The 26,809-nt window shown below is 54.5% G+C and overlaps 2 protein-coding genes and 1 non-coding gene across 8 annotated transcripts; 1 reads left to right on the top strand and 2 right to left on the bottom strand.

The window, feature by feature from the left end:
- The first annotated feature begins 22 nt into the window (after positions 1-22).
- Positions 23-17,884, top strand: DDX54 (DEAD-box helicase 54). 2 transcript variants are annotated; one of them, XM_002694516.7, is made up of 20 exons: positions 23-215; positions 2,525-2,654; positions 3,647-3,717; positions 4,304-4,492; positions 4,838-4,887; positions 5,989-6,030; positions 6,157-6,252; positions 6,989-7,110; positions 7,234-7,295; positions 7,397-7,528; positions 8,801-9,011; positions 11,546-11,680; positions 12,596-12,826; positions 12,909-12,982; positions 13,591-13,794; positions 14,866-15,008; positions 15,102-15,215; positions 15,816-15,920; positions 16,195-16,307; positions 17,273-17,884. In XM_002694516.7, the coding sequence occupies exons 1-20, from the start codon at positions 42-44 to the stop codon at positions 17,503-17,505; spliced, it is 2,631 nt and encodes an 876-aa protein (XP_002694562.3). In that variant the 5' UTR covers positions 23-41; the 3' UTR covers positions 17,506-17,884. The 2 variants fall into 2 exon arrangements, with proteins under 2 accessions (XP_002694562.3, XP_005218062.2); XM_005218005.5 differs by having other exon boundaries at positions 17,270-17,884.
- TRNAG-CCC (transfer RNA glycine (anticodon CCC)) lies at positions 10,520-10,592 on the bottom strand. Its single transcript has one exon. It is a non-coding gene; the product is annotated as a tRNA-Gly (tRNA).
- CFAP73 (cilia and flagella associated protein 73) lies at positions 17,848-26,809 on the bottom strand. 5 transcript variants are annotated; one of them, XM_005217829.5, is made up of 8 exons: positions 26,436-26,809; positions 23,753-23,858; positions 22,869-22,973; positions 21,826-22,026; positions 20,818-21,057; positions 20,458-20,616; positions 18,759-18,846; positions 17,848-18,187 (listed from the first exon to the last, which is right to left on the bottom strand). In XM_005217829.5, the coding sequence occupies exons 1-7, from the start codon at positions 26,489-26,491 to the stop codon at positions 18,769-18,771; spliced, it is 945 nt and encodes a 314-aa protein (XP_005217886.1). In that variant the 5' UTR covers positions 26,492-26,809; the 3' UTR covers positions 17,848-18,187; positions 18,759-18,768. The 5 variants fall into 5 exon arrangements, with proteins under 5 accessions (XP_005217886.1, XP_010812223.1, XP_059731973.1 ...); NM_001144873.1 differs by having other exon boundaries at positions 17,946-18,016; positions 26,436-26,603; XM_010813921.4 differs by having other exon boundaries at positions 17,848-18,846; positions 26,436-26,808.

The raw sequence follows: 26,809 nt of genomic DNA, 5'->3' as shown, positions 1-26,809 counted from the left end.
ACGGGCTCCGCCCCCTCCCGTTTCCCGGCGCCGGGGCCCGCATGGCTGCCGGCACGCGCCCGGCGGCCGCACCGCGGTCCAGAGCTACCATGGCCCAGTGGAAGAAGAAGAAGGGGCTCCGGAAGCGCCGGGGTGCGGCGTCCCAGTCCCACAGCAGCGACTCGGAGGACGGCGAGTTTGAGGTCCAGGCAGAAGATGACGCCCGGGCCCAGAAGGTAGGGAGAGCAGGGCTTTGATACACGTCGGAACCCGAGCCCCTGCTCCGCCCGGTGCATGGCAGTTCCCCTAGCTGGGGAGCGGGCACGGCTGAGGATGGGGACAGATCGGCTGGCCGGGCGGTCAGGGCAGGACCTCCGGCCTGAGCACGTGTGCCAGGACCCTCCACACCCGGGGTCCGGACTCCCGAAGCCTCTGTATTGGGTAAGCTGGGGGCCTGCGGGCCTTCCTGGCTGACGCTTGGTCTGGCGCTTCTCATTGGCTTATTCCTGGCCAGCGGGGGCGGATCCTGGTTTCCATTCGTCCAATGAAAAGTGCGGGTGCTGAACATTGGACTTTTGAGAGTTTGGGGGTTCTTCGGAGGACGAATTAGGAGAAGGCTGCACCTCGTGGCTTTGAGACAGCGATGCCCCCAAACCTCTGGGAAACTAATAATAAACTCGCGTCTGTTGATCACTTACTGTGTGCAGGCTCCGTGCTAAAAGCCTTTATAAGCCTTATCATTTAATCCCCACATCAACCCTGCGAGCTAAGTATTTATCCTCCTTTTCCGGAGAAGGAAACAGAAGCCTGGAGGGGTGAAGTAACTTGACCAAGACCTCATAGCTTGTGAGTTGAGAGCCAGGATTCAAATCCAGGACTGTATGGCTCCAGGCCCTGTGCTATGTCCGTTACTGAGTGCTAAGTGTATGCAAATGGTGGCGGGGGGGGGGGGGGGGCGGGCTGTGCAGGTGTGAGCCCCAAGGGAGCAAAAGAGCTGTACAGGCCTGTTGTTTCTCACAGCCTTGTGCTTAGCAGATGTCTGGCATAGAAGACTCTGGGTATAATAGATGAATGAGTGGGCGTTTATATGATGAGGGCCCTCTCTGCTCTTCAGAAGTAGGGACCAGATGGGGACCTTATTCCATCTCAACCGAGCCTCATACAGCAGGTACTCTATAACTAGGGACCAAGGCACAGCCATGTGTTCGACCCCTTGTACCGGCTGTGGGAGTACACATGGGAGAAATTGCTTAATCTCTCTGTGTGTGCCTCAACTTCTGCACGGGTAGAAAGTAGTCGATTCTATGTGCCTCAAACACTGTGGAAAGGAGGAATGACAGTGTGCAGACATTCTGCTCTTCAGTAAATATTGCTGGGGCACCAGTGTGTTGCAGGCACTCTGTTATCACGTGTCTAGAGCAGGGGTAGGTTGGCAAACTTGCCCTGTAAAGGACCAAATGGTAAATAGTTTAGGCTTTGCAGGGTCATAGACGGTCATGCAACTGTCTACTTTGATTTAGCTACGATCTTTTAAGATTTAAAAATTATTCTTATCTCAGGGACTGTACAAGACAGGTGCAGCTCTGACCTAGAGGGTTGTATTGGACCACAGAGGAGCACATAGGGAGGAATATAGACTCTGAAGCCAGCGTTCATATCCCTTACTGGCTGTGACTTTGCCAGATCACTTCACCTCTCTGCGTGTCAGTTTCCTTCTCTGTAAAAGACACTAAGTAATAATAGCTGCTTGACAGTGTTGTTGTGAGGAGTGAATTAATTTATACGAACGCTCAGCACAGCACCTGGCTTATAGTAAGTGCCATATAAGTTTCAGCCATTATTATGAATTAGTGTTTTTATAAATGTTATTTCTGAGAGGAAGAAGGCAGTGCTGTAGTCCAAGAAGGCTGCCCAGAGGAGGTGTCTGGGTATGATTTAATTGTGCTAGAACAAGTGGGTGGCAGAGAGAGGAAGCCAGGAATGAGAGAGACCAGATCTGGGGAGGAGTGATGATCAGAAAGGGTGTGAGGGAGACAGGTGCAGGACAGACTGGAAAAGTCTGGTACCTCATTCATAATAGATGATTCGATTGGCTTCCCAAAGTTTTGAGGGCTCTGAATAACTAGTCTGGATGATAATGATGATGGTACCACCATCTGGGCACTGTCCTAAGCTTTACACACACCCATTTAGTCTTCCCAACACCCTATAAGGCATATGCTCTTTTCATCCCCATTTTTGTGATTGGAGAACACAGGCTCTGGGCGAGGAAGTCCCTGGCCTGAGGTTTCACAGCTGCAAGTGACAAAGTTGAGACTGAAACACAGGCAGTCTGTCTGTAGAGCCTACTCTCAGACCCGCTGCCCTGTCTTTGTTCAGTCAAAGGAGAGCCCTTTAGCAGAGAAGTCACGTGATCTCACAGGAGCATCAACACCTTGAATGAGGGCTAGTTGGAGGGGCCTGGCAGCAGGACAGCCCCCTTCCCTAGTCCCCAGTGGTCTGACTGTACCTGGAGTGATGCTGCTTCTCTGTTGCTCCCTCCCAGCTGGGACCTGGCAGACCCTTACCCACTTTCCCCACCTCGGAATGCACCTCGGACGTGGAGCCAGACACGCGGGAGATGGTGCGAGCTCAGAACAAGAAGAAGAAGAAATCAGGAGGCTTCCAGTCCATGGGTGGGTGAGCCAGGCATCTGAGAACTTGGGTCAGGGGAGCCACAGGGGTCATCATGGCCTCCGTGATCTGTTCCAGACTCTGCACTGTGGTAGGCTTGGGTGGATGGAGGCAGCAGATAATCTCCAAGCCAGTCACGGCCTTCTTATGGGGGCAGCGGGCCTGACAGAATGAGAGAACAGTTAGGGCAAGACTCGGGGTGATGCTGTTGCAGGAACAGGCAAAGATATCTGGGGGTTGAATGGTAATTAGACATGTGTAAAAGCCAAAAAACACTGTAGGCTAAGTTAAAGTAAATGCTGTATTGGAATGTATTTGCAACTGTGTGACAAAGAGCTAATAACCTTAATATATAAAGAGCTTTTATAAATCAATAAGAAAAAGACAGTCACCCAGATAGAGAACTGGGCAAAGAAACAAGTCATCTCCTGTCCCTAAATACTTCCCACTGGCCTCCAAGAGATGCAGGACCTCCTCTGCCTAAAACAAACCCAGTTCCTCAGTGTCATCCCAGGCCCCGTCAGTGTTCAGACCCCCATTGTCTCACGGCATTATGTATGTACATATATATGTATTAGTTGCTTAGTCATGTCTGACTCTATGATCCCATGGACTGTAGCCCACCAGGCTCCTCTGTCCATGGGAATCTCCAGGTGAGAATACTGGAGTGGGTAGCCATGCCCTCCTCCAGGGCATCTTCCAGACCCAGGGATCAAACCCAGATCTCCTTCATTGCAGGCAGATTCTTTACTGTCTGAGCCACCAGGGAAGCCCACGGCATTGAGTGTTCATGTCAGAATCCAAATGCAGTTCATACCCCACAATCAGTAAACTTGTCCTCTCAGTCTCTATTAATCCATCAGCTTTGTTCTACTGCTTTTCTTTTTTTCTTGCTGTTTATTTGTTTATGCGACAGTCATTTGTCCTATGTAGTTTTCAGCCATGTGTCATAGGGGCTTCTCCAGCCCCCTGGCCATTCCTGTGTCTTTCCCAGGCCTGAGCTACCCAGTCTTCAAAGGCATCATGAAGAAGGGCTACAAGGTGCCGACACCCATCCAGAGGAAGGTACGGGGCGGGGATGCTGTTGCGGGTCACAAGGAGGGGATGCCAACTCGACCTGTCCATCTGGCCTCTTGACATTCTCCCCTTGTCCCAGCCATCACATCTGTTGTCCCCTCTTACTCTGGCCGAAGCCCCACGAGCTTCCCCATTCACAAGTGGAGAAAAGTCAGGGCCAGCAGGGCAGATGCTCGACTCGGGGCATCTTTGCCACTTAAGCTTCTCCCTGCTCAGTCCCTGCCCCGACAGCTCACAGACACTCCATCCTCACCCACTGTCATCTCATGATTCTTGTCCTCAGACATTTAGCCAAGAGGGAGACAGCGTTTCTCTGGGATCCTGAGGAGGAGGACCAGACGGGGAGGTAGAACCTGGCTTAACCGGAAGAGAGGTGTCCCAAAGGTTGAAAGGGTTGGGGGTAACGGCCGCTCATCCCTGGAGCTGTGCACACCGGCTTTAACAAGAGTGGGAGCAGAGCTGGGAGACAGGCCCCGCCCCTTCCGCTGAGATGCCCCAGGACTTGACGCTCCGGATCACGTGGTTCATGGGTGCAGGAACTGACCCCTCCCCTGCCCCGCTCATTCCCCTGCAGACCATCCCAATGATCCTGGACGGCAAGGATGTGGTGGCAATGGCCCGGACGGGCAGCGGCAAGACCGCCTGCTTCCTCATCCCCATGTTCGAGAGGCTCAAGACCCACAGCGCCCAGACTGGGGCCCGTGCCCTCATCCTCTCGCCCACCCGAGAGCTGGCCCTGCAGACCATGAAGTTCACCAAGGAGGTGTGTCCGGGCGGGGGACAGGGTGGCTAGACTGAGCTGGGACCAGTCAGCAAGGCCTCAGTGGGCGGGGTCAACTCCCATCCTTACGCATGTCAGTTGCTCAGTCGTATCTGACTCTTTGCGACCCCATGGACTGTAGCCCACCAGGCTCCTCTGTGCATGGAATGTCCCAGGCAAAAATACTGGAGTGGGTAGCCATCTCCTTCTCCAGGGTATCTCCCCCGATCAGGGATCAAACCCTTGTCTCCTGCACTGGCAGGGGATTCTTTACCACCAAGCCAACAGGGAAGCCTCAGCTCCCATCACCAGCTCTCAGTCTCTCTCTCTCTCTCTGTCTCTCCACAGCTTGGCAAGTTCACTGGCCTCAAGACTGCCCTGATCCTGGGTGGGGACAAGTAAGAGCCCCCTAGGTGCCCTGCATGGTGGCCCCCAAAGCAAGCCTGCCTGGGCCTCCCCATCAGATGGACAGAGCCTGTGCTGCTTGTTAATAACAGCAACGTCTCTGCATGTTCCTGAAATACCAGCAAGGGGAAACATACAGTAAAATACCGAAAGAAATTTCCCACACAACTCAGACGCAGGTTCTGGTGTTCCTAAAGGAGAGCTGGAAGCACCAGGGTCACCCATGTCTTAATATGCTTGATTTGGGGCTGTTTCAGGTGGAATGCGCACAAATCAAGGGGGCGTTTGTGATAGCTCAAATTTACAAAACACTATATTTTCCCTGATGTGCTTATACCGTCCTTTTGAGGTAACAGGCACCACACCTGTTTTACAGATGAGCCAACTGAGGAAGTGATGGGCCCAGAGAGCCACACGGTGGTCTGGAAGTAGAGCTAAGATTAGCGTCCCTGCCCCGTCCCACATTTTCTCCCTCACAGGGCGGCCCCTTCTTTATTCTCTCAGGATGTCACTGTCACCGGTCACTCTTGATTCTTACTGAGAAAGTGTTTTTCTTTTCAGTGCTCTTTTGCCTACATTATAATTTATGATCTCTATTGCTGTGGTTGTCAGAAATAACCTCCATAAGCTGGACCTGGCCCAGAATTCTGCCTCCAGGCTCCTACAGGTGTCCCAAGGTGTTTTCAGAGGAGAACTAAAGTTAGGGATGTGTGCTTAAACAGTTTGAGAACAAGGACATAGAGATCCAGGAAACCTGCTTCCAGGTGGAGCTGGGAGTTCCAGGGTTAGTTGCTAGGTGGTGCTGTGGGTCAAAGGCAGTTTTGTTTCGATCTGAACATTTCGAGTGGAAGAGATGGATTCTATGGTTGAGTCCTTCTCGTTGGAGAACTTTGTTGTTAGCAGTCCTTTTGTATGTTTGAACTTATAGTCCTTGTCCCCGCAGTGGTTTTGCCTAGCATCTCAGCAATAGCTTTCCCCCAGTTCCAACCCTGGGATCAGGGTGTGGGACTCATCTAGGCATTTGGAGATGGGAAGGGAGAGAGACAAAAGAAACCTATTCAATCAAGCTGACAGACATCCTCTCTTCTTCCTAGGATGGAAGACCAGTTTGCAGCCTTGCACGAAAATCCCGACATGTGAGTTTGTGGGCTGGGGATGAGGCTCTGGGGTCCCTTCCCCAATGGCCAGGGCTTGGGGAGTGAGAGGAGGGCTATGCTGGTGACCCTGGACCCGGGTGACCTGGCCGGCACAACTACTTCCAGAATCATCGCTACCCCTGGGCGCTTGGTGCATGTGGCTGTGGAGATGAACCTGAAGCTGCAGAGTGTGGAGTACGTGGTATTCGATGAGGCCGACAGGTAAGGCTGCAGGAGCATTCCCGGGCACTTGTGTCAGGGTTGGCCAGGAGGGAGGGCTCTGCCAGGAGAGACCTACGCAGCCCAGATTAAAGCAGTGTTTCTCCAAAGTGGGCCACAGACTGCAGGTCATGTGAGAGTAACAGTTCTCTTTTTGTATTAGGAATATTGAAAAGAATAGTAAAACAACAAACACATGATTTCAGAGATAAAAAGTAGCACAAGGCTGAGCGCAGACTGGAGCCAGACAGGGGTGGGAGCTGATCCCAGCTCTGTGAACTTGGGCAGATCCCTGAGGGTCCGTGGGCCTTGGTGGCCTGCCTCAGCTACAAAGTGGGGATAAAATAGTGCGCACAGGGGAAGTTTTATTCATATAGAACCATGCCTGAGCCAGAGTGAGGGCTGGTATCATTTATTTGAACAATGACCTCCCTGGTGGTCCAGTGGTTAAGACTCTGCACTCCTAATTCAGGGAGCATGAATTTGGTCCCTGGTCAGGGAACCAAGATCTTGGATGCCGCACAACGCAGCCAAAACAAAATAAAGCATAACTGAGACCAGGCCCAACGTACCGAGGTCATGACTGCTTAGGATAAGGTTGTCAAATAGAGAAAAAGGGATCTGAGTTCCAGAAGCATCTGTCCAGGTGACAGAGAGCAATGAGGGCAGGATGACAGGTTTGGAACTCACTGGAATGGAAGCCCCTCTCCTGACCCTGCCCTGCCCTCTGCCCTCCCAGGCTCTTTGAAATGGGCTTCGCAGAGCAGCTCCAGGAAATCATCGGCCGCCTCCCCGGGGGCCACCAGACTGTCCTGTTCTCTGCCACACTGCCCAAGCTGCTGGTGGAGTTCGCCCGAGCTGGTGAGGGGGCCGCAGGAGCGGGGCTGGGGGCTGGGAAACTCATCAGTACCTGGGGGGTGGTGGGGGTGGGCAGTCTTGACTCTCAGCAACTCCCCGCCCATCCTCCTCCATTGCCCACCGCAGGCCTGACTGAGCCCGTGCTCATCCGGTTAGATGTGGACTCTAAACTCAACGAGCAGCTCAAGGTGAGGCTCTGCCCGTGCCCCTCCCCCGGCCCGCGGGGTCAGGAACCGCCCCCCCCCCTACCCCGACCCCGCGAGCCAACCCAAGTAACCTCTCTCCACAGACCTCCTTCTTCCTGGTGCGGGAGGATGCCAAGGCCGCGGTGCTGCTCCACCTGCTGCGCAACGTGGTGCGGCCCCAGGACCAGACGGTCGTGTTTGTGGCCACCAAGCACCACGCGGAGTATCTCAGCGAGGTGAGCAGGGACGCCCCCATCCCCTCCTTCTGGTCCTGGGGACCAGCACCTACTCCAGCGCCAGCTCGGAGCTGCAGTTCCGGATTCGGCCACCAGAGAGCAGCACCAGAGCGGCACTTGGGCCTGGCCAGCGCTCTGTCCATTTTTTTTAATTCTTTGAAGATGTTACGAAAAATTTCTGGAAATGGAAAAGGCAACGCACTCCCAATATTCTTGCCTGGAGAATTCCATGGACTGAAGAGCCTGGTGGGCTACAGTCCATGGGGTTGCAGAGTCAGACACGACTGAAGTGACTGAACACACACACAGACACACGCAAATACACACACAGAGACAGACACACACATGAAAAGTTTCAGACACATACCAAAGTCAGAAAATAGCATAATGAACTTTCATTATCAGTTATCAGTTATCACTCACACCCAGTCTTGATTCATCTCTAATAGTCGTCGCTGCATCCCGGGTGTTTTGCAGTGTGTCTCAGCTGTCGCATCATTTTTCTGCAGGTTTTTGGTATCCCGTGTTTCTCTTTTTTAAATTGAAAGATAGCCTGCATGCTGTAAGCTGTATGAAGAGCGCTAATCTTACGTGAGCAGCTTTTCTGCACGTGTACACCTGTCACCCTCCTGGGGAGCGAGTCCTCCAGCCCCCAAGGCTGCCCGGGCCCGAGTCAGTGCAGCCACCTCGGGTCAGCCACACCTGGAGTGCGTTATCTGAGGACACAGGTCACTGGGTTTCACTCACGTGACACCGTTTCACGGGGCTTCCTCTGTATGGCTGCTGGAGTCACTGATGAATAAAACCAAAATCATCATTTTTAAAGAGCAGTTACCACTTTAACAGTGCCTCCTGTGTTGTGGGCCCTGTTCTCAGCACTGTGTGTATTAGCTCGTTTAATCCTCTTAACAAAATTTCAGAGAGGAAACGTACTCTCCCCATTCCATAGAAGACAGTGAAGGCGCAGAGAGGTTAGGAAAGTTGGGCGAGGCCACACAGCCTGTTAGTGACTCAGGAGGAGACGTGTGTGTCTTACAGTAGCACTTGCAGCCTCCCTGAGGGAGACCTCTCTGCACGTGTCATGTTTTTTTGACGCTCAAACCACCTTGCAGAGGTGAGAGGTGATACGAGTCCCATTTATACTGATGAAGATACCAAACCGAGGTCACCCAGCGGAACCGGGGTTCAAACTGAGGGCACCCGACTCCAGAGCCCGTGGTCTTGCCACTGTGTCTAACCCCTCTCCCTGTCTCCGGTCTTCACCCCGAGCAGCTGCTGGCAACCCAAGGGGTGAGCTGTGCCCACATCTACAGCGCGCTGGACCAGACAGCCCGCAAGATTAACCTGGCCAGGTTCACGCACGGCAAGTGCTCGGCCCTCATCGTGACTGACCTGGCCGCCCGGGGCCTGGACATCCCACTTCTGGACAACGTCATCAACTACAGCTTCCCCGCCAAGGGCAAGCTCTTCCTGCACCGCGTGGGTAAGGAGCCCATGGCTGGACCGGACCCCAGCGGGGGCGCCAAGTCCCGGCAAGGACTGAGGGTGCAGGAGTCGAGTCCTGCCACTCCTGGTGGGGAACCAAGGCCCAAGGAGGGGACCGATCAATCAGATTCTCTGGGGAGCGGATCTGTCAGGCAGCCTCAGACTCTTAAGGAGGTGATGCTCCCGAGTTTTCTGGGCTCCCCAGTCCTCTGCTTCTCTCTGCCTTCAGGGTCCTTGATGATGCGACCCCTCTTCCCTACAGTCTTCTTCCTAAAACTCCTGGGGACCTTTGTAACCTTTGCACAGCAGCCTGACCCATCTGCCTCCTGCTCCATCAACTGCGGACAGGGTCTCCTGACTCTCTACTTTATCAGGCAGCCTGTCAGGCCTGGCCAGCCCACCCAGGGCAGCCCACACCCACATGTTGAAGCAAAATTTGAAAATGGAGCAGAACACCTAGAAGGCAGGACATTCCCCTCCTGGAAGTCCCCCACCCCCACTGTGATGTGGCGGCCACAGGTGCTCGTCATGTGAGGTGCTGGTCCAGGTGTTCTGCTTGCTTTTGTCTTCACAACAACCCTGTGCAGTGGGTACCAGCCACACTGGCCCCACTTTACAGATGAGGAAACCGAGGCAGGGAGGTTCAGAACTAGCCAGGTGTCACACAGGTAGCAAAGTGGGGTGTCTGGGATTCTTTTTTTCAAATTTTGGTGAAATATACATAAACATAAAAGGATCACGTTAACCACTTTCAGCTGTAAGTTCAGTGGCATCAAGGACCATCACATTGTGTAACCGTCACGCACCTTCTTTATCTAGAGCATCTTTGTCCTAACAAACTGAAACCCTCTACCCATTAATCTAACTTCCTCTTCCTCCTCTCCAGCCCCTGGCAACCATCAGCCTACTTCCTTTTTTCTTCTTTTAACTCATAAATATGTTTGTTATGTTTATAAATACAAGTAAATTAAGTAAGTTAGTGTGAGAGAAGCTTCTGGTGGGCTGGTTTCTTTCAGTTGTCTTGCATGTAATTGAACATTGTCGAATGGGTAAATTCCAGCCATCCATGGTGGGCGGACCTTTGGGGTGCAAGGGAGCCTCCACCTGGGTCTCCAGCCTCGTCTCCCCGTTGGCGGCTGCGTACTGTACCCTTGATTCTGTTGCTTTGGGAGGGCTGGCCCTGCACGTCCCTTGAGGCATCTCAGAACCCCAAAGGGAATTTCTCGTGTGCTACATGACCAGCAGTGTGAATCAGACCACCACAAACAAAATCTTCCAAACATGGTGACATGGTTTTTGCAAGATGCAGAAACAAGCCAAAGTGTCATGTTCTCCATGGACTTACTTAACACAAAAATAGACTTACACTGAATGTTCCTTTAAATACAAAACAAACAAACTTATTTTTATTTACTTACTTATTTGGCTGCACTGGGTCTTGAGTTGTGGCATGTGGGATCTTGAGTTGTGGTACATCAACTTTAAGCCGTGGTGCGTGGGATCTAGTTCCCTGGCCAGGGATTGAACCCAGGCCCCCTGCATTGGGAGTGCAGAGTCTTAGCCACCGGACCACCAGGGAAGTCCCCACACTGGCTGTTCTCGCCTGTAACCTTCTTCTTACCTCTGTGTACATCAGGCATGTTTTCCATTCATCATCTAACACCATTCTGTGACCGGGGTCGGCAAACTGTTTCTGTAAAGAGCCAGATGGTAAATATTTTAGGCTCTGGAGCTATGTAGTCTGTTCCAGATCTCAGCCCTGGTAGCCTGAAAGCAGCCTCAGACAATTTGTAAATGAAGGAACACAGCTGTGTGCTGATAAAACTTTATTTACACAGTTAGGCTGGGGCTGGATTTGGCCACAGACTGCAGTGTGCAGCCCCTTTCCTCAGCTGTGCAGTACACATCCCAGGTGATAATCAGCTAATTAACTGACTTTCTGTCCTTACGTCTTTTAAGTGATTTCTGGTTTGCGGCTCTTCCGACAGAGGGAATGGGGTCCCTGCAGTTGAATCTTTGCACCCTGGGTTATTTCTCTGGGAAAAATCACCCGTAGTGGGAATGCCTGAAGACCTCTGATACGGATGAAAAGCAGTGTCTTGCGTCTATTTGTTTTAAATTTTATTGATTATTTATTTGGCCGCGTTGGATCTCAGCTGTGGCACCGAGGGTCTTCACGGCATCACGGATCACGGGCTCAGTTAGTTACTTTGTGGCGTGTGGGATTTTAGTTCCCCCACCAGGGATCACACCCCTGTCCTCTGCATCTCAAGACGGATTCTTAACCATTGGACCGCCAGGGCAGTCTCTCTTGCATCTTTTTCTACTGACGTCCCAGGGCACCGTGTGGGCTCACAACCTCTCGGGCAGGTAGCCCCAGTGACTCTCACTGCCCTGCCCCCTTCATAGGTGGGACATTGTTCAGTCAGGTGGGGCCATGGCGTGGCTCTACCCTTAGGGCTGGGCACGTGGGACTAGTGCTGGCTCTGGGGTCCTTTGCCTTTGTCTCTGTCTGACCACCTTCCCCTGCAGGTCGCGTGGCCCGGGCCGGCCGAAGTGGCACGGCCTACTCCTTGGTGGCCCCCGACGAGGTCCCCTACCTGCTGGACCTACACCTGTTCCTGGGCCGTGCTCTGACCCTTGCCCGTCCCCCTGAGGAGCCCTCAGGTGAGTAGAAGCTGGAGCAGGACTGGGTCCCCCTGGAGTTCATGATGTGGACAGAGGGTGGAGGTGGGCCACACTGTCCTGCTTGGGATTTGACCCCAGGGAAAGATGTCTGTATTTGAAAGACAGATAAAGAGCCAGATAAGGGCTTCCCCAGAGAAGGCAATGGCACCCCACTCCAGTACTCTTGCCTGGAGAATCCCATGGACAGAGGAGCCTGGTAGGCTACAGTCCATGGGGTCGCTAAGAGTCGGACATGACTGAGCGACTTCACTCTCACTTTTCACTTTCATGCATTGGAGAAGGCAATGGCAACCCACTCCAGTGTTCTTTCCTGGAGAATCCCAGGGACGAGGGAGCCTGGTGGGCTGCTGTCTATGGGGTCGCACAGAGTCGGACACGACTGAAGTGACTTAGCAGCAGCAAGGGCTTCCCTGGTGGCTCAGGCAGTGAAGAATCTGCCTGCAATGCAAGAGACCTGGGTTCCATCCCTGGGTCAAGAAGATTCTCTGGAGAAAAGAATGGCAACCCACTCCAGTAGTCTTGCTTGGAGAATCCCATGGACAGAGGAGCCTGGTGGGCTACAGTCCATGGGGTCGCAAAGAGTCAGACACAACTGAGCGACTCACACTTTCACTTGAAGAGTCAGATAGTAAACATCTTGGGCCCTGCAGGTCACCTGATGCCCAACAGCTCCTCGTCTGTGGCCTTGTAGAGTGAAATTAGCCACAGATAATACAGACATGAGTAGAGGCGGGTGTGATCCATAAACCTGTATTTATAAAAACAGGCGGAGCCACTTGATAAGTGATGGTTTCCCTTGTGGGGCTGATTTTAGTGACTCAGGACCCAGAGCAGGGCTGGGAAGGGGCCGCGGGCAGAGGACGGCCTCTGACTGGGGCTCCTGGCGGGCGGCAGGCACGGAAGGCGGGGATGGCGTACTGGGCCGGGTGCCGCAGGGCGTGGTGGACGACGAGGACTGCGGCCTGCGGACCAGCCTGGAGGCATCGCTGGAGCTGCGGGGCCTGAGCCGCGTGGCCAACAATGCCCAGCAGCAGTATGTGCGCTCACGGCCGGCGCCCTCGCCCGAGTCCATCAAGAGGGCCAAGGAGCTGGACCTCGCCGGGCTGGGCCTACACCCGCTCTTCAGTGAGTCCCTGTGTCAGGCGGGTGTGAGGTGGACCCCGCAGAACCTACTGGACCTCATGCCTCTCTCCTTCCCTCCTGCCAGGCTCTCGCTTCCAGCAGGAGGAGCTGCAGCGGCTCAGGCTGGTGGACAGCATCAGGAACTACCGCTCCCGGGCGGTGAGTGTGGGCCCCGGGTCTGGCTGAGCGCCTGACCCCACAGCAGGACCCGAGCAGGGAATCCTCTCAATCTGCGGCTCTAGCTGTGTCAACATCCCTAGAGCCAAGGTTCTGCTTGTTTCGAAGCCATCCCTGCTGGTACACAGCACGTTTTCCAGGCCTTCCATACAGATGGGTAGACTGGGGCTCATAGAGGTCAGTGAGACGTCCTAGGCCTGTTAGAGGAGCTGGCTTTCAATAGCTCTTATCTCCTGACTCCCATTGGGATGCCTCCTGTGTCTTTTGTCTATGGGAGATGCCCACAAAAGCAGGAAAGGCCTGCCAGCTGGAGGAGAAAAGGAGAAAAGGAGCTGGAAACCTGCATGGTTAAAAGCACTGGTTTGGGATCCAGTGAACTTAGGTTGAAATCCCAGATCTAGCGTGTCCCAGCTGTGTGACCTTAGGCCTGTTACTCACCTTCTCTGGGCCTCCCTCCGTAATTGTGAAAAGCCAGGAATGAGTGGAAGGGAACTGGGAGGAATACCAGAGAGAGTACAACAAGTGGGGGAGGCTGGAGTTGGGGAGGAAGCGGCCAGTGGGTGAAGGCCTTGGGTGTCCCCCCGCTACAGACCATCTTTGAGATCAATGCCTCCAGCCGCGACCTGAGCAGCCAGGTGATGCGCGCCAAGCGGGAGAAGGACCGCAAAGCCATCGCCAGCTTCCAGCAGGGACGGCAGGAGCGGCAGGAGGGCCCGGCGGGCCCAACCCCGAGCCTCCCAGCACCGCAGGAGGAGCAGCCTGAGAAGGAGGAGGTGGCAGGAGAGAGTGTAGAGGTGCAGGCCCCACCCTGGGGACCCTGGAGTCTGGCCTGGGGGTGGGGAAAGGAGGGTCAAGTCCCAGCAGCCCGTGGGGCTGACCTCAGGGCTTTGAGCCATTGCTAGGGGTGGAGGCAGTGATCCCAGTCTCACCTCTGACATTTGAGGAAACCAGTGACCCAGACCCAGCCTCCCTATCTACAGGATGGGGTTGTGGTCTTGTCCACCATCCCTTGCCTGAAGCCCAGGGGCCCAGGTGTGTTTTAGGACTCAGAGTCTTTACGGTGGGTCCCCTGTGGATGACGTCACACCCTCAGCAGGGTCTGGGGTGTCACCGCCATGAAATGCTTCAGTTTCCACAGTGCACTGGGCTGGTCCCCACGCCGAGGGGACAGACACAGCCTCTTGTTGGCTCAGGTCCGCTTTTGCTGCCAAGTGAATCTCAGGAAAGTTCATTTCTGGAATCTGGTAGACGAGGGCACTGTAGCCACGTGACCGCGGTACACAGTCCTGGGTCCACTGGGCAGATTGAAGACGGCACGTGGAGGGTTCCCACAGGCCCAGGTGGCCGTGGCGTTGTCATCATCGCCTGTCTCAGCCTGGGGTCTGGGCAGGTGGGAAGGGGCCGGGTTGGCAGCAGCGGAGGCTTGACTCGGGCAGGGTCAGGCACTGGGCCTTCGTGGCCAAAGGCAAGGCTGGGGAACCAGGGTGTCCCATTCACCTGGTGGGTAGGGCCCTGGGCCTGCTCTTCTAATGCTTGATGTGGAGAGAGGGTCCAGTAGGCAAAAAATACACTTGAAGACCCCCGGACTAGTCCATGTCATAGAGAGCAAGGCCACCCACAGAGGGATGGGGGACTTAGTCATGTGACTGGGGGCCTGAGCTGGGCCTGGCACATGGTGGGGCTCACCCTGGTCGGCATCCTGCCCGCCCCCACCCTGCCAGTCCTGCCTCTGCTGGTGCTTGGGTCCTGATGAGGACATGGAGGGTCCCGGAAGCTCCTGGCCCTAGACCCCAGCTGGGCTGGCAGGTGGGGAGGCCAGTTTGCTCCCTGGGGGCTGCAGGTGACGCTGGGCCTCTGTCCGCCAGGACGTCTTCACGGAAGTTGTCGGCCGGAAGCGGCAGCAGCCAGGACCCCAACGAGGAGCCAAGAGGCGGAGGGAGGAGGCCCGCCAGCGGGACCAGGCATTCTACATCCCCTACCGGCCCAAGGATTTTGACAGCGAGCGGGGGTGAGTGGCTGCTGGTCCTGGCGGGGGTGGAGTGGGGTGGGTGTTTGGGCCGCCCTCCCAACCTCAGGGTGTCTCTCCACCCCCCCTCTGCAGCCTGAGCATCGGCGGGGACGGGGGCGCCTTCGAGCAGCAGGTGGCTGGTGCAGCGCTGGACCTGATGGGAGATGAAGCCCAGAGCCTGACCAGGGGCCGGCAGCAGCTCAGGTGGTGAGTGAGCCAGCCGGCACACCCCTCCCATGCCCACCTGCCCTCCACTTGGTCCCCACAACAGGCGTGTGACCCCCTGACTGTCCTGACTCCCGTTTGATCCCCTAGAGCAGGAATTATGTCACCCCCCACCCGCCAGTCCCCATGTGGTCATGCCCTACAGGGGTCTTGACCCCATCTGCCGTTCTGGGGGGCTAGTCTTTCTAGACAGGGGCTCATGACCCAGTTTGCCCACTAGAAATCTGGTTTGGAGAAGTGATGTGACTTAGTCCAGGGTCACAGAGCCAGGAGGTGGTAAAGTGGGGGGTTGGGAACCCCCCAGGGGGCCCATGCCCCTGACCCAGACTCCTAGGTTGGACTAATCCCCAGACATCCCGCCCCCCCCCCCCAACATACACTATTTTTGGAGGCCTGGGATGCCAGGGAATGGTGAGGAAGGGCAAGGAACGGGCCTTAACGGAGCACCTGCTGCATGCCAGACGCGGGCATGCCGCTTTCCTTGAATCCTCCCAACAACCCGATGAGGGGTCAGAGGGACACAGGCCTGGAGGGGAAGCGGGCCACCTCCCTCTGCGGCACACCTCCCAACTCCTCCCACAGGGATCGGAAGAAGAAGCGGTTTGTGGGACAGTCAGGACAAGAGGACAAGAAAAAGATCAAGACCGAGAGTGGCCGCTACATCAGCAGCTCCTACAAGCGGGACCTGTATCCTGGAGGGCGGGACTAGAGGGGGCGGGGCCAAGCTCTTTCAGCACAGCCACTGTAGGTGGGGGGCGGGGTCAGGAAGGGCGTGGTCTAGCTCAACCACCCCAGCTTCCTATAGGTGGGGGCTAGGGAGGGGGCGGAGTCGAGCGGATTCACCCACCAAACCCCTTTTAGGTAAGGGCTGTGTCCTGGTTGGGGAGGGGAGCATGGTCAACCCCAGGAGTGCCAAGGGCATCTCCATGCCGCAAGCAGCCTCCTTAATGCAGCCCCCCAGCTACCAAAAGTGGAAACAGAAACAGAAAATCGATGATCGTGACTCAGAAGAAGAAGGAACTTTTGACCGCCGTGGCCCAGAGCGAAGAGGTGGGAAGCGTGGCCGAGGGCAAGGTGAGAGCCCTGGGAGGGTCGTCCTTAAAATACAGGCTGCCAAGTAGTACATTTGGTCAACTCGGGTACTTGGTCCTCTTGGCGTGGCCTGGGTCCTGCAGCAGGTGACAGACTAAAGTGGGCAAGGGGTAAAGAAAAAGTGAAAGTGAAGTCGCTCAGTAGTGTCCGACTCTGCGATCCCAAGGGCTGTAGCCTACCAGGCTTCTCCGTCCATGGGATTTTCCAGGCATGAGTACTGGAGTGGGTTGCCTTTTCCTTCTGGAGGGGATCTTCCCTACCCAGGGATTGAACCCCGGGTGTCCTGCGTTGTAGGCAGACGCTTTACCCTCTGAGCCACCAGGGAAGCCCTGGGCAAGGGGTAAAGTGCCCTCCCAGAGACCTGGGAGAGTGGGCTGGGGCTGAGTGACCATGGACAAGTCCCTTCTCCTCACTGACCTCTGATTTCTCTCCTGCCAGAAGAAGATTAAGCTACAGCCTAGACATTACAGTCCATAGAGACAGGGATTGGAGCCTGCCTGGGTCCCCAGTGCCCAGCCTAGAGGAGGTGCTGAAAAGCCTTTGTTGAGTGATTTCTGATTGTGATAGTTACACTTAGGAAGTCTTACTGTGGACCAGGCCTTGTTCTGAACACTGCACACATAATAACTCATTTACGTCTCTCTGGGACCTTGGAGGTAGATGCTATTCATAATTCACAGGCGGGGAAACTGAGGCACAGAGAAGTTATGTCATTGTCCATGAGATCACAGCTGGGATTTGCACCCAGCAGTTTGCGCTAGAGGGTCCATGCTGTTGCCCATTACAGTAGACTACTTAAGCCTTATTCAGCAGTTACCACCTGCCAGATGCTGGGGCTTGAACACAGAATGGGAGTGGGGACAGGGGAACACCTGGGAGGCTTCTGGGAGGAGAAGACATTGGGAGTCGACCCAAAAGCTGAGCTCCTGGCATCTCTGTCCCAGCAGGTGCATCCCAGCCCCGCACCCCTGGCACCCCCGCAGGCCGCGTGCTCTCAGAGCTCAAGACCAAGCAGCAGATCCTGAAGCAGCGGCGCCGAGCCCAGAAGATGCGCTTCCTGCAGCGTGGGGGCCTGAAGCAGCTCTCTGCCCGCAACCGGCGCCGAGCCCAGGAGCTGCAGCAGGGCGCCTTTGGCCGGGGTGCCCCTTCCAAGAAGGGCAAGATGAGGAAGAGGATGTAAGAAGGTGACACAGCCCCGCGATTCCTCCGTTGGTCCAGGCGTGGGCATCAGCAGCGTTCCCCATGTACCGCTGTGTCCCTGGCCCTGAGTTGGGTGCTGGGGGACCTCCCTTGGTCCATGCAAAGGAGTGCCGCACAGCCACAGAGGGACAGCAGCTGCCTCTGCCTAAGACGGCACATTTGAGTCGGGTGTTGAAGGGTTCATAGGAGTTTGCCAGGTAGGCCACAATCTGAGCTGGCACCTCAGCTGCTGCTGCTTTTCGTGCTGCTGTTTTTCAGTTTCTCAGATTCAGAGGTGGTGGCCCCATGGGTTTGAGCCCTGAGTGCTTGAGGCCCAGTGATGTATTTTTAATGTAATAAACCTTTATTGAGCACCTCCAGTGGACCAGGAGCACAGTCTGCTTGAGGAGTTGGAAGGGACAGACCAGGGTGCTGGAATTCCAGCTGGAGTGCCGACGAGATGAGAGCGTGTGGGTGGGTCCTGTGTGGGTTCTGCTGATGTCTCCACTTTGCTGATGAAAAAAGTCAGGCTCAGAGGATGGGTAGGTTGCCGGGGTTTGAGGACCTTGAAATTGGCCCTTGGGTCCCTTCCTCCCACCAGAACAGGCTTGCAGCTGGGACTGGATGGTGAGAGGCAGATGCGATGTGGGGTCAAGGATCTGAGCATACAGTGCTCCTCTTGGCTGCGAAGAGTGCACCGCATACCCAGAGGTCAAAACCTGTCCTGACCTCTGCCTTCCTCCAAGCCCTATGCTCCTCAAGCCCCTCCTGGGGGCCCTGTGAAGGTCATGGGCTGCATCTTGCAGCTGGGTTCTCAGACTGGCCATCCCTTAGCGCCAGTCCATAGTGGAGGAGCCTTTGTGAGCAGACGCCCTGGGAATGGTGTCCACATGTGACCCTCTTGCTGGTCCTTTATTTTACTTTACTTACCAAACGCTCATCTAGAATTTCCCTGAATTTTTGTGCCAGGCCCCGTTCCAGCCTGACAAACATCAGCTGGCTTAAATGCCCCCACTGCCCTGGGAGGGAGGACCAGGTACCAGGCCACATGCTGGATGTGGTTTGGGGGCCCCAGGTAGCTCACATTTACTTAGTACTTGCTCTGTGCCTCTTGTGTACACCCCACTGCCATCTGAGCGAGCACAGCCCTCCCATCTTTCTGGTGAGAGCCACTCAGCCCACACCCCACAGGAAATGTGCGGCTCCCCTGTCCTCCAGCTGGGTCCCTCGAGGGGTCCCTCTCCCACTGCTCACCTGGGTCGGGTTAGGAGGTGGGGGCGGCGGACTCAGCCTCACGGAGTCCGGCCAGCATGGCGGAGAGGTCCAGAATGGACAGCTTCACCTGGGGTTGCAACACAGCCAGAGTCAGATCCCAGCTCCTGAGTGTCCAGTCCCCACCTCTTAAAACACCAGAGGATGCAAAGCAGGGGTGGGAGATAGAGACTTCTATTAGATAGCAGTGATGTTGGCTCCCCAGGGGCAGTGAACCTGGTCTAAACCCTTCTGGGTTTTTTAAGCCTCAGTCCAACATCTCAATCAAAGCCTCCCAAGCAATTCATTCACAGGTACTTTTCGGTTTTCTAGCTGGCTATCACCTGTATTATAGTTGAGTTCGTATTTTCACTTACATCAGTTCTTTTTTTTTCTTTTTAGTTCGATCAGTCATGTTCATTAGTGTATGATCTACTCTCATCTTCTCCTTTATTTTGTTTACATTAAGCTGTTTATTGATACGAGTTTAATGAACACCCATGGATCCAGTGCCAAGACCTAGAACGTGATGGTACTCTTACCTTGGGCTCTTCCTTCACCTTTGTCACTGAAATAAACATCTGACAAGGAAACTATGTCTCCACCAAAAGTGGAAAGAGATTAAGTTACTCCTTGTCATAAGTGGGGGTAACTGGAAGAATAACAATGCAAATGAAACCAGGTTACTGAATTCTGGCAGCTACAGTTGCCCCCAATAGATGTGAGTCCCAGGCCCTGGAGACCAGGGGTCATTACGGGCATTAAAGGCATAATTGTCACCACCCCCACCCCCCCAACACCACTGAACCTTTCTCCTTGGAAAGATCAGAGGTTGGTTGAAAAGGGACTGGCTTTTGCCTGTTACTTCATACCGAGCCTCTGTCCCTCCTAGAGTCTTCTTTTGTCCCTTGGGGTACCTGGGCCGCACTTAAGAGAACAGTGGTGTACACATGAATCTGCCTGACTCAGGATGTGGCACTAAGGTAGGCTCTGGGGATCCAGTTCTTGGCATTTGGTTGGAATTCTGGCCTCTGAGTACAGGACGGGAGTGAGATGGGCTGGGGCAAGGGTGGGGTGCCTTGCTTTGCTTCCTCCACTTCTCACAGGGGCTGTGCTTTGAGGACCCACTAGAATCCAACAGAAGGGTCAAACGTTAGAAACGCCCTCCCTCCAGTGTAAACCAGGTCACGTGTTCTACCACCTTACAAACCTGAGTGAATACAAAAACCGGGCATCTTGGACACAGTGACCTTTGTGATGCCATTGTGCAGAAAGAAAAACCACTGTACAGCCCTGTCTTCACACTCCCCAGGGGAAGCTAAGGCTTGTCCATGCAGGAGCCAGAGGGTCAGGAACTAATTTAAAAAACTCCTGGTTTTATCAATGTTGTCACTTGCTTGCGCTGTTTGATCCTAAAATGAACTCTTGGTATAAATGTACTGTATCCATCAGTATATACCCTGGCTGAGTGCACCGTGAGGCCGCTGAGAGCCAGAGATGGTCCAGCTTCCTTCTGTCCTTGCAGCAGAGTCGAGACCAATCCAAGGCTCCCAGGCAGGGGCCTAGGCAGCCATACAGCTAGGAGACTTGGCTCTGATCACAGAGACAGAGGGTCATGCTCAACCCAGAGAAGGTGTGATCACAGGCACCGTATGTTCCCAAAGGTTGGGGGCCTGGAGGTGAGCTGCAGAGGGGTCCGCACCTGCTCCAGCTGCCCCTCGGTGTCCTCGACGTCTAGGGCGGGTGGCCGTCTCTGATGCTGACACACCAGGTGGTACATATTGAGTACTGCCATCCTGGTGCGCCCCAGAAGCAAGGTCTTCTCAGCCGCCGTGTTCTGGATTTGAATCCACTTGGATTCCTGGAGAACACCCCGCCCCCTGCCCCATTAAGGTGTGAGCCGGCCTGAGACGGCCTGGAGTCCCATTCCCCTCTGCTTCCCACAAGTGAGATCCCGATAGGCTCTCTCAAGGAAAAACGCCCATGAAAGTAGTGTTGCCGCATCTCTTATTAACCCTGGCTCTCCTCGCGGCGGTGGGAGCCTGGGGTCCCGGACGCCCACCTCCTCCGGCCTCGGTACCCAGTGCAGCGTGCGCTCCCGCGCCGACTCCAGTCGCTCCAGGAGATGCGCTCGCCGCTGGCCTTGCAGAAGCAGCTCGTCCTGCCAGGAGTCCCGCAGCCGCTGCAGCCGCGCGCGCGCCTCCTCCAGCTCCGCGAGCCGCTGGCGCTCCGTGAGCCTCAGCGCCGCCTGCATGTCCGCCAGCCCGTCGAAGCGCGCCACCAGTTCGGGGACCTCTTGGAACTGGGATGAGGTCGGGAGTGGGTACTCACAGCGCCTGCGGCCCCCTCCCCTCCCCTCCCCACGCTCAAACCCCGCTGCTCCTTAGCCCAGCTGTGAAATGAGGGCATCACACATCCCTGCGCCCTAAGAGTTAAGTTACTCCCGCCCCTCCCCACCCCGTTTCGATTCCTGGGTTGGGAAGATCTGCTGGAAAAGGGATAGGCTACCCACTCCAGTATTCTTGGGTTTCCCTTGTAGCTCAGCTGGTAAAGAATCCGCCTGCAATGCGGGAGACCTGGATTCGATCCCTGGGTTGGGAAGATCCCCTGGAGAAGGGAAAGGCTATCCATTCCAGTATTCTGGCTTAGAGAATTCCTTGGACTGTCCATGGGGTCGCAAAGAGTCAGATACGACTGAACCGACTTTCACTACCCACCTCTACCGCTAAACCCAGCTAAGTTTCACTGCCTGTGATTAATGTTAATTCATTGTTTCATTGAACTAATACCGAGTTCCTGGATTCCCCCTCCCCCACCTGCATATGTGTCTTTCAGTAGGTTATCTTTCTGAGTCTCAGTTGCACCGTCTGTAAAATGGGGTAGACAGTAAGATTCACTTCACTAGACCTTAGGGAGAATTCAAGAACAAAGCGTGTTCCTGGCATACAGTTAGTGCTCAGTAAGTGGTGACTCCCGACATACAGTCAGCGCTTCAGTTTCCAAAGGCGTCCTTGAGGCCGTCGGGGCTGCACGTGACACTGAACCCCAAAACCTCCCGCAGGGCGCTCACCTCGGGCAACAGCTCCAACATTTGCCCCAGCAGGCGTGCGCAGGGTTCCAGACGCTGCAGCCCGCGCTGCAGCCGCGCGCGCTCCCGCTGCAGCTCGGCCAGTTGAGCCCGGAGCCTCAGCGCCTCTGCCTCCCGGCGGCCCGCCAGGTGCCGCTCCTCCTCGGCTCTCCGCAGTGCGCGGCTGCGCCGGGCCTCGGCGTCCTGGGATAGGGGGATAGAGAGAAGACAACGACCTCAAGACTTGGGAGCCTGCCGAGCTCGCCGCAGCCACTCCGTCCCAATATTCACACGTAGAGTCACGGGTTGCAAACAGATGGCCCGCGGGCCAAATTCAACTAGAATCTTTTCGGTCCCTCACTCCTCTCCCACGCTTTCTAAAATGCTTCAGGCAGTGCGTATTTCCCACCGGTCCCTTTTATATTGGTAAGCCAACTTGAAAAACAAAACAAAACTTTTTATTTTGTATTGGAGTATAGCGGATTAACAATGTTGTGATAGTTTCAGATGAACAGCGAAAAAACTCAGCCATAAAATATGCATGTATCCATTCTCCCACAAACTCTCCTCCCATCCAGGCTGCCGCATAACACTGAGCAAATTTCCCTGTGCTATACAGTAGGTCCTTGTTGGTTATCCGTTGTAAATATAGCACTGTGTACATGTCCATCCCAAGCTCCCTAACTATCCGTTCCCCACCCATTTCCACCTGCCCGCCAGCCCCCCTGTCCTGCCTCCCCAGAAACCATAAGTTCCTTCTCTAAGTCTGTGAGTCTCTTTCTGTTTGGCAAGTAATTTAATTTGTATGATTTCTTTTTAGATTCCACATATAAGGGATGTCATACAATATTCCTTTTCTGCCTGATTAACTTCAGTACGTATGATAATCTCTAGGTATGACAACCATCCATGTTGCTGCAGATGGTCTTATTTTATTCTTTTGAATTGGGTAAACCCACTTTTTAAGTTTCTGTGACCTGTCTGGCTCCTATAGGATTGTGACTTTGTGACCTCTGCCTTGCCTCCCCCCACCAGTCTCCACATACCTGCAAAAACTTTTCAAAGCGGATGAATGACCCCTTTAGCTCCTGCTCTTTCTGTTCCAACTGTTCCCATCGCTGTTTCAGGGAGGCCTTTGTGGTCTCGAACACCTGGCGGGTAAGCAGTGGGTATCTGTGTGTGTTTGGGGTTTCAAGTCATCCAGCGCTTTCAGGTTCATATTTAACTCTGCTCATCTTTTGCCCTTGATCTTGCTGCTGCACCCTGGCTCATATCTACCTGTGGCCCCCCAGTACCCATGATGAAGCCCAAATTCTCTCCAGTAGCCCCTGCATGTCAGCATCCCTGCTCTTCCTTCAGGCCTCAGCTCACCCTGTCTCCTTCGACACTGTTTTCCAGACCCTTACCCACCTGTGTTTTGTCCTCACCTTCCTATCTTTGTATATGCTGTCCCCTCTGTGTGTTTCTCCCTTTTCACCCTATCCCTCTTTGCTGGAGAAGCTGACTTGCCCTTCAGCCATCCTTAAGACATCACTTCCTCCAGGAAGTCCTCTGTGACCACCCCTGTGTAGAGACAGGGGCTATCTCTGGGCTCCCGACATCCCTGCTCAGTGCTTCCTCCCTCACAGCAGTCACTACCCAGACACTTGTCTGTTCTCTTCTCTAGGCTGTGAGCCCATGAGGACAGGGACTGTGGTGAGACGTCTAGATCCCAGGGCATACCCTGCACACAGTAGCTGCTCAGTGCACATTGATTTGCACCAACCACTGATCTCATTTGACCCCCATTTGACAGATGAGGAAAGCAAGGCTCAGCACAGTGGCTTGTCTCAGACCTTGTAGTAATAAGTAGGCTCCATCACTTTCTCATCTTTTTTTGGAGGGGTCTGGAGTCCCCCAAAAGTTTCCGGGACTACATTGAGTGGCTCACCTCCTTCTGGGCCTGAAGGCCCCGATCTGCATCCATCAGCTCCTGCCTCTTCTCCAAGAGACGCAGGACTGGGGGAACGTGGTCCATGTTCTGCTCCGGGATCTTCCTGGAGGGGCAAAAGGAAGTGGGGGTAAAGGAGGCAAGAGGTAGGGCCCCCAAATTCTCCAATGATGCCTAACATGCCTCTATTAGCCACCTCCTGGCTGTGGAACTTTTTACTCATTCAGCAAATTGTCCTGAGAATTTACTCTGTGCCAAGCACTGTTCTTGGCACTGGGGGGTGCAGCCTTGGTCAAGACAGGCAGATCCCTGGTCTCCAGGAGCTGGCATCCCACTGGGGAACACATAAAAGAAAGCTAACAAACAACAAACAATGCTAGGGACTTCCATGGACTTCCTGGTGGTTCAGATGGTAAAGAATCTGCCTGAGATGTGGAAGACCCAGGTTCGAACCCTGGGTCTGGAAGATCCCCTGGAGAACATGGCAACCCACTCCAGTATTCTTGCCTGGAGAATCCCCGTGAACAGAGGAGCCTGGTTGGCTACAGTCCGTGGGGTCACAAAGAGTTGGACACAACTGAGCAACTAACACTTTCACTTGCACACTTTCAGAGACTTTGCTGGCAGTTCAGTGGTTAAGATTCCAGGCTTCCAAAGCATGGGGTGCAGGTTTGACTAATGATCAGAAAACTAAGGTCTGACATGCTGTGTGGTGCAGCCAAAAAATAATAATAATAAAAATAAACTATGCTGGGACATGGTAGGGACTTAGATGAAAAAGTCAGCAGACTAAAGGAAATCTCTCAATAGGGATATAGACAAGTCTCTGAGAAAGGGATATTTGAGCAGAGACTTGAAGGGGAAGAGGGAGGGAGCCATGTGGATGTTGCAGGGAACAGATTCTAGGCTGAGGGAAGAGTCAGTGCCAGACCCCAAGAGAAGGACCTTGGTATGTAGAAGGAGCTGCCAGGAGGCCAGTGTGGTGGGAAGGAAGGGAGGAGCAGAGTGATGGGAATTGAGATCAGAGAAGTTATGAGGGTCAGACTGCTGTGGGCTGCGATGAAGGGGGTCTCTGGCTTTGACTCTGAGTGAGACGGGAAACATGGGAGGGTTTGGAGCAGAGGAGGTGCCCCTCTGGCTGCTCTGGGGAGCAAGGCCAATAAGAGGGGCGGGGCAGCTTCAGGGGGCGCGGGACAGATCACAGGATAATGTGGAGAGGATGTGATTCTGGTCTGGGTGGCTCCGTAGAGAGGTAAGGAGCGGTGGGTTCTGGATACCACTGGAGAGCAGAGCAGATGGGGTGACGAGGCGGTGAGAGAGGAGTTCAACGGGGAACCTCGATGCTGGAAGGATGTTGTTGCTGATGGCAGGCTGAGTGGGGAGCAGGGAGGTCAGCTCTTCCGTAAGGCCAAGTTGAGACTGAGTTGCAGGTTGATCTCTGTGGGGTAGGGTCTAGGAGACTGAGATCTGGAGCCAGGCTCCCAGGAGAGAGGAGAGGCTGGACCCAGCCCCGCAGGGTCAGCTGTGTTGGAAGCAGGAGGGATGTGCTATCATTCCCCTTGGCTTGCCCAGCTCTGGTCCAGGGGAAACCCTCCCGTTTTACTGACTCTGAGACTAAAGTTGGGGGACTCCCCTAAGTTGAGTCCACACTCGGGCTTCCCTGGTGATCGAGTGGTTAAGAATATGCCTTGCAATGCAAGGGACACTGGTTTGATCCCTGGTTTGGGAAGATCCCACATGCCCTGGAGCAGATAAGCCCACGCACCACAACTATTGAGCCTGCAAGCCGCAACTACTGAAGCCTGCACTCCTAAAGCCTGTGCTCTGCAACAAGAGAAGCCAGCCACCACCATCAGAAGACCACGCACAGCAATGAAGAGCAGCCCCCACTCACCTCAACTACAGAAAGCCCACGTGCAGCAACAAAGACCCACCACAGCCAAAAAAAATCAGAATAACTAAATAAATACATCTTAAAAAAGAGTCCACACTCCCGCTGCAGAAAGCGCAGGTTTGACTCCTGGTGAACGTGAAAGCAATAGTCACTCAGTCGTGTCTGACTCTTTGCAACCCCAAGGACGGGAGCCCACCAGGCGCCTCCATCCATGGAATTCTCCAGGCAAGAATACTGGAGTGGGTAGACATGCCCTTCTCTAGGGGATCTTCCAGACCCGGGGATTGAACCCAGGTCTCCTGCATTGCAGGCAGATTCCTGGTAGAGGAACTAAGATCTCACATGCCGCACAGCCAAAATATATATATATAATGATATATGAAATGATACTGAAGTTGGGACCCCCTCCAGCCACAGTGCTGAACAAGCCTGACAAGCTTCCTCCAATCTTCCTCTAAAATGTAGTTTGCAGGGAGAGGGTACGAGAGTAATTCCTTCCCACCTTGGGTCAAATGATTTCATCTCAACTGGGTATCAGCTAGGGGTGGGGCTCAGGCACAGATCAGAGCCCTGGATTATTGACCCAGCTCTGCCCTAACTACCCCTGAGACCTTGGGAAAATTGCCATTTCCTTCAAGCCTCAATGTCTTTCTCTGGGAAGTGGGGCCATAAACGCCCACCAAGAACTGCCCAAAGAAGCCAGGATACAGGGGGGAAGGAAGGGGCCAACCCACCCACTCCTGCCCACCCGTCCTGCCTGCCTCTCAGTGCACCCCGCACACCACTCACGTAGACAGTTTCTCTTCCAAAACCAGTTGGAAATATTCCTCCCAGGGCACTGCCATTCTCCTGCGGTTGCCCCGGGCTTGCTTGCTTTCTGGAATTTTGCACAAGTCTAGGAGACCCTGGGGGCTTCTGAAGGACGGTTTGCACGCTCAGTACTCCCGGAAGGCAGCCACCCAGCAGGCCTTGGTTGCCTGGGCAACCAACGACACAACATTCCATTGCCAGCCCGGGACTGGAGAATCCGCTCCCCTCCCCACCAGAGGGAGGGGGCTGCAAGGAGGGGGCAGTTTCTGCCTTTTCTGGAGGAGCCTTGAACTCCCAATCTAAATTGGGGTGAAGTGAACAGGATGTGGGTCTCTTGCCAAGAATTTGCTACT

The sequence above is a fragment of the Bos taurus genome, chromosome 17, assembly GCF_002263795.3.
Source record: "Bos taurus isolate L1 Dominette 01449 registration number 42190680 breed Hereford chromosome 17, ARS-UCD2.0, whole genome shotgun sequence".
Lineage (NCBI taxonomy): Eukaryota > Metazoa > Chordata > Mammalia > Artiodactyla > Bovidae > Bos > Bos taurus.
This window is presented reverse-complemented; position numbering and strand designations above follow the sequence as displayed.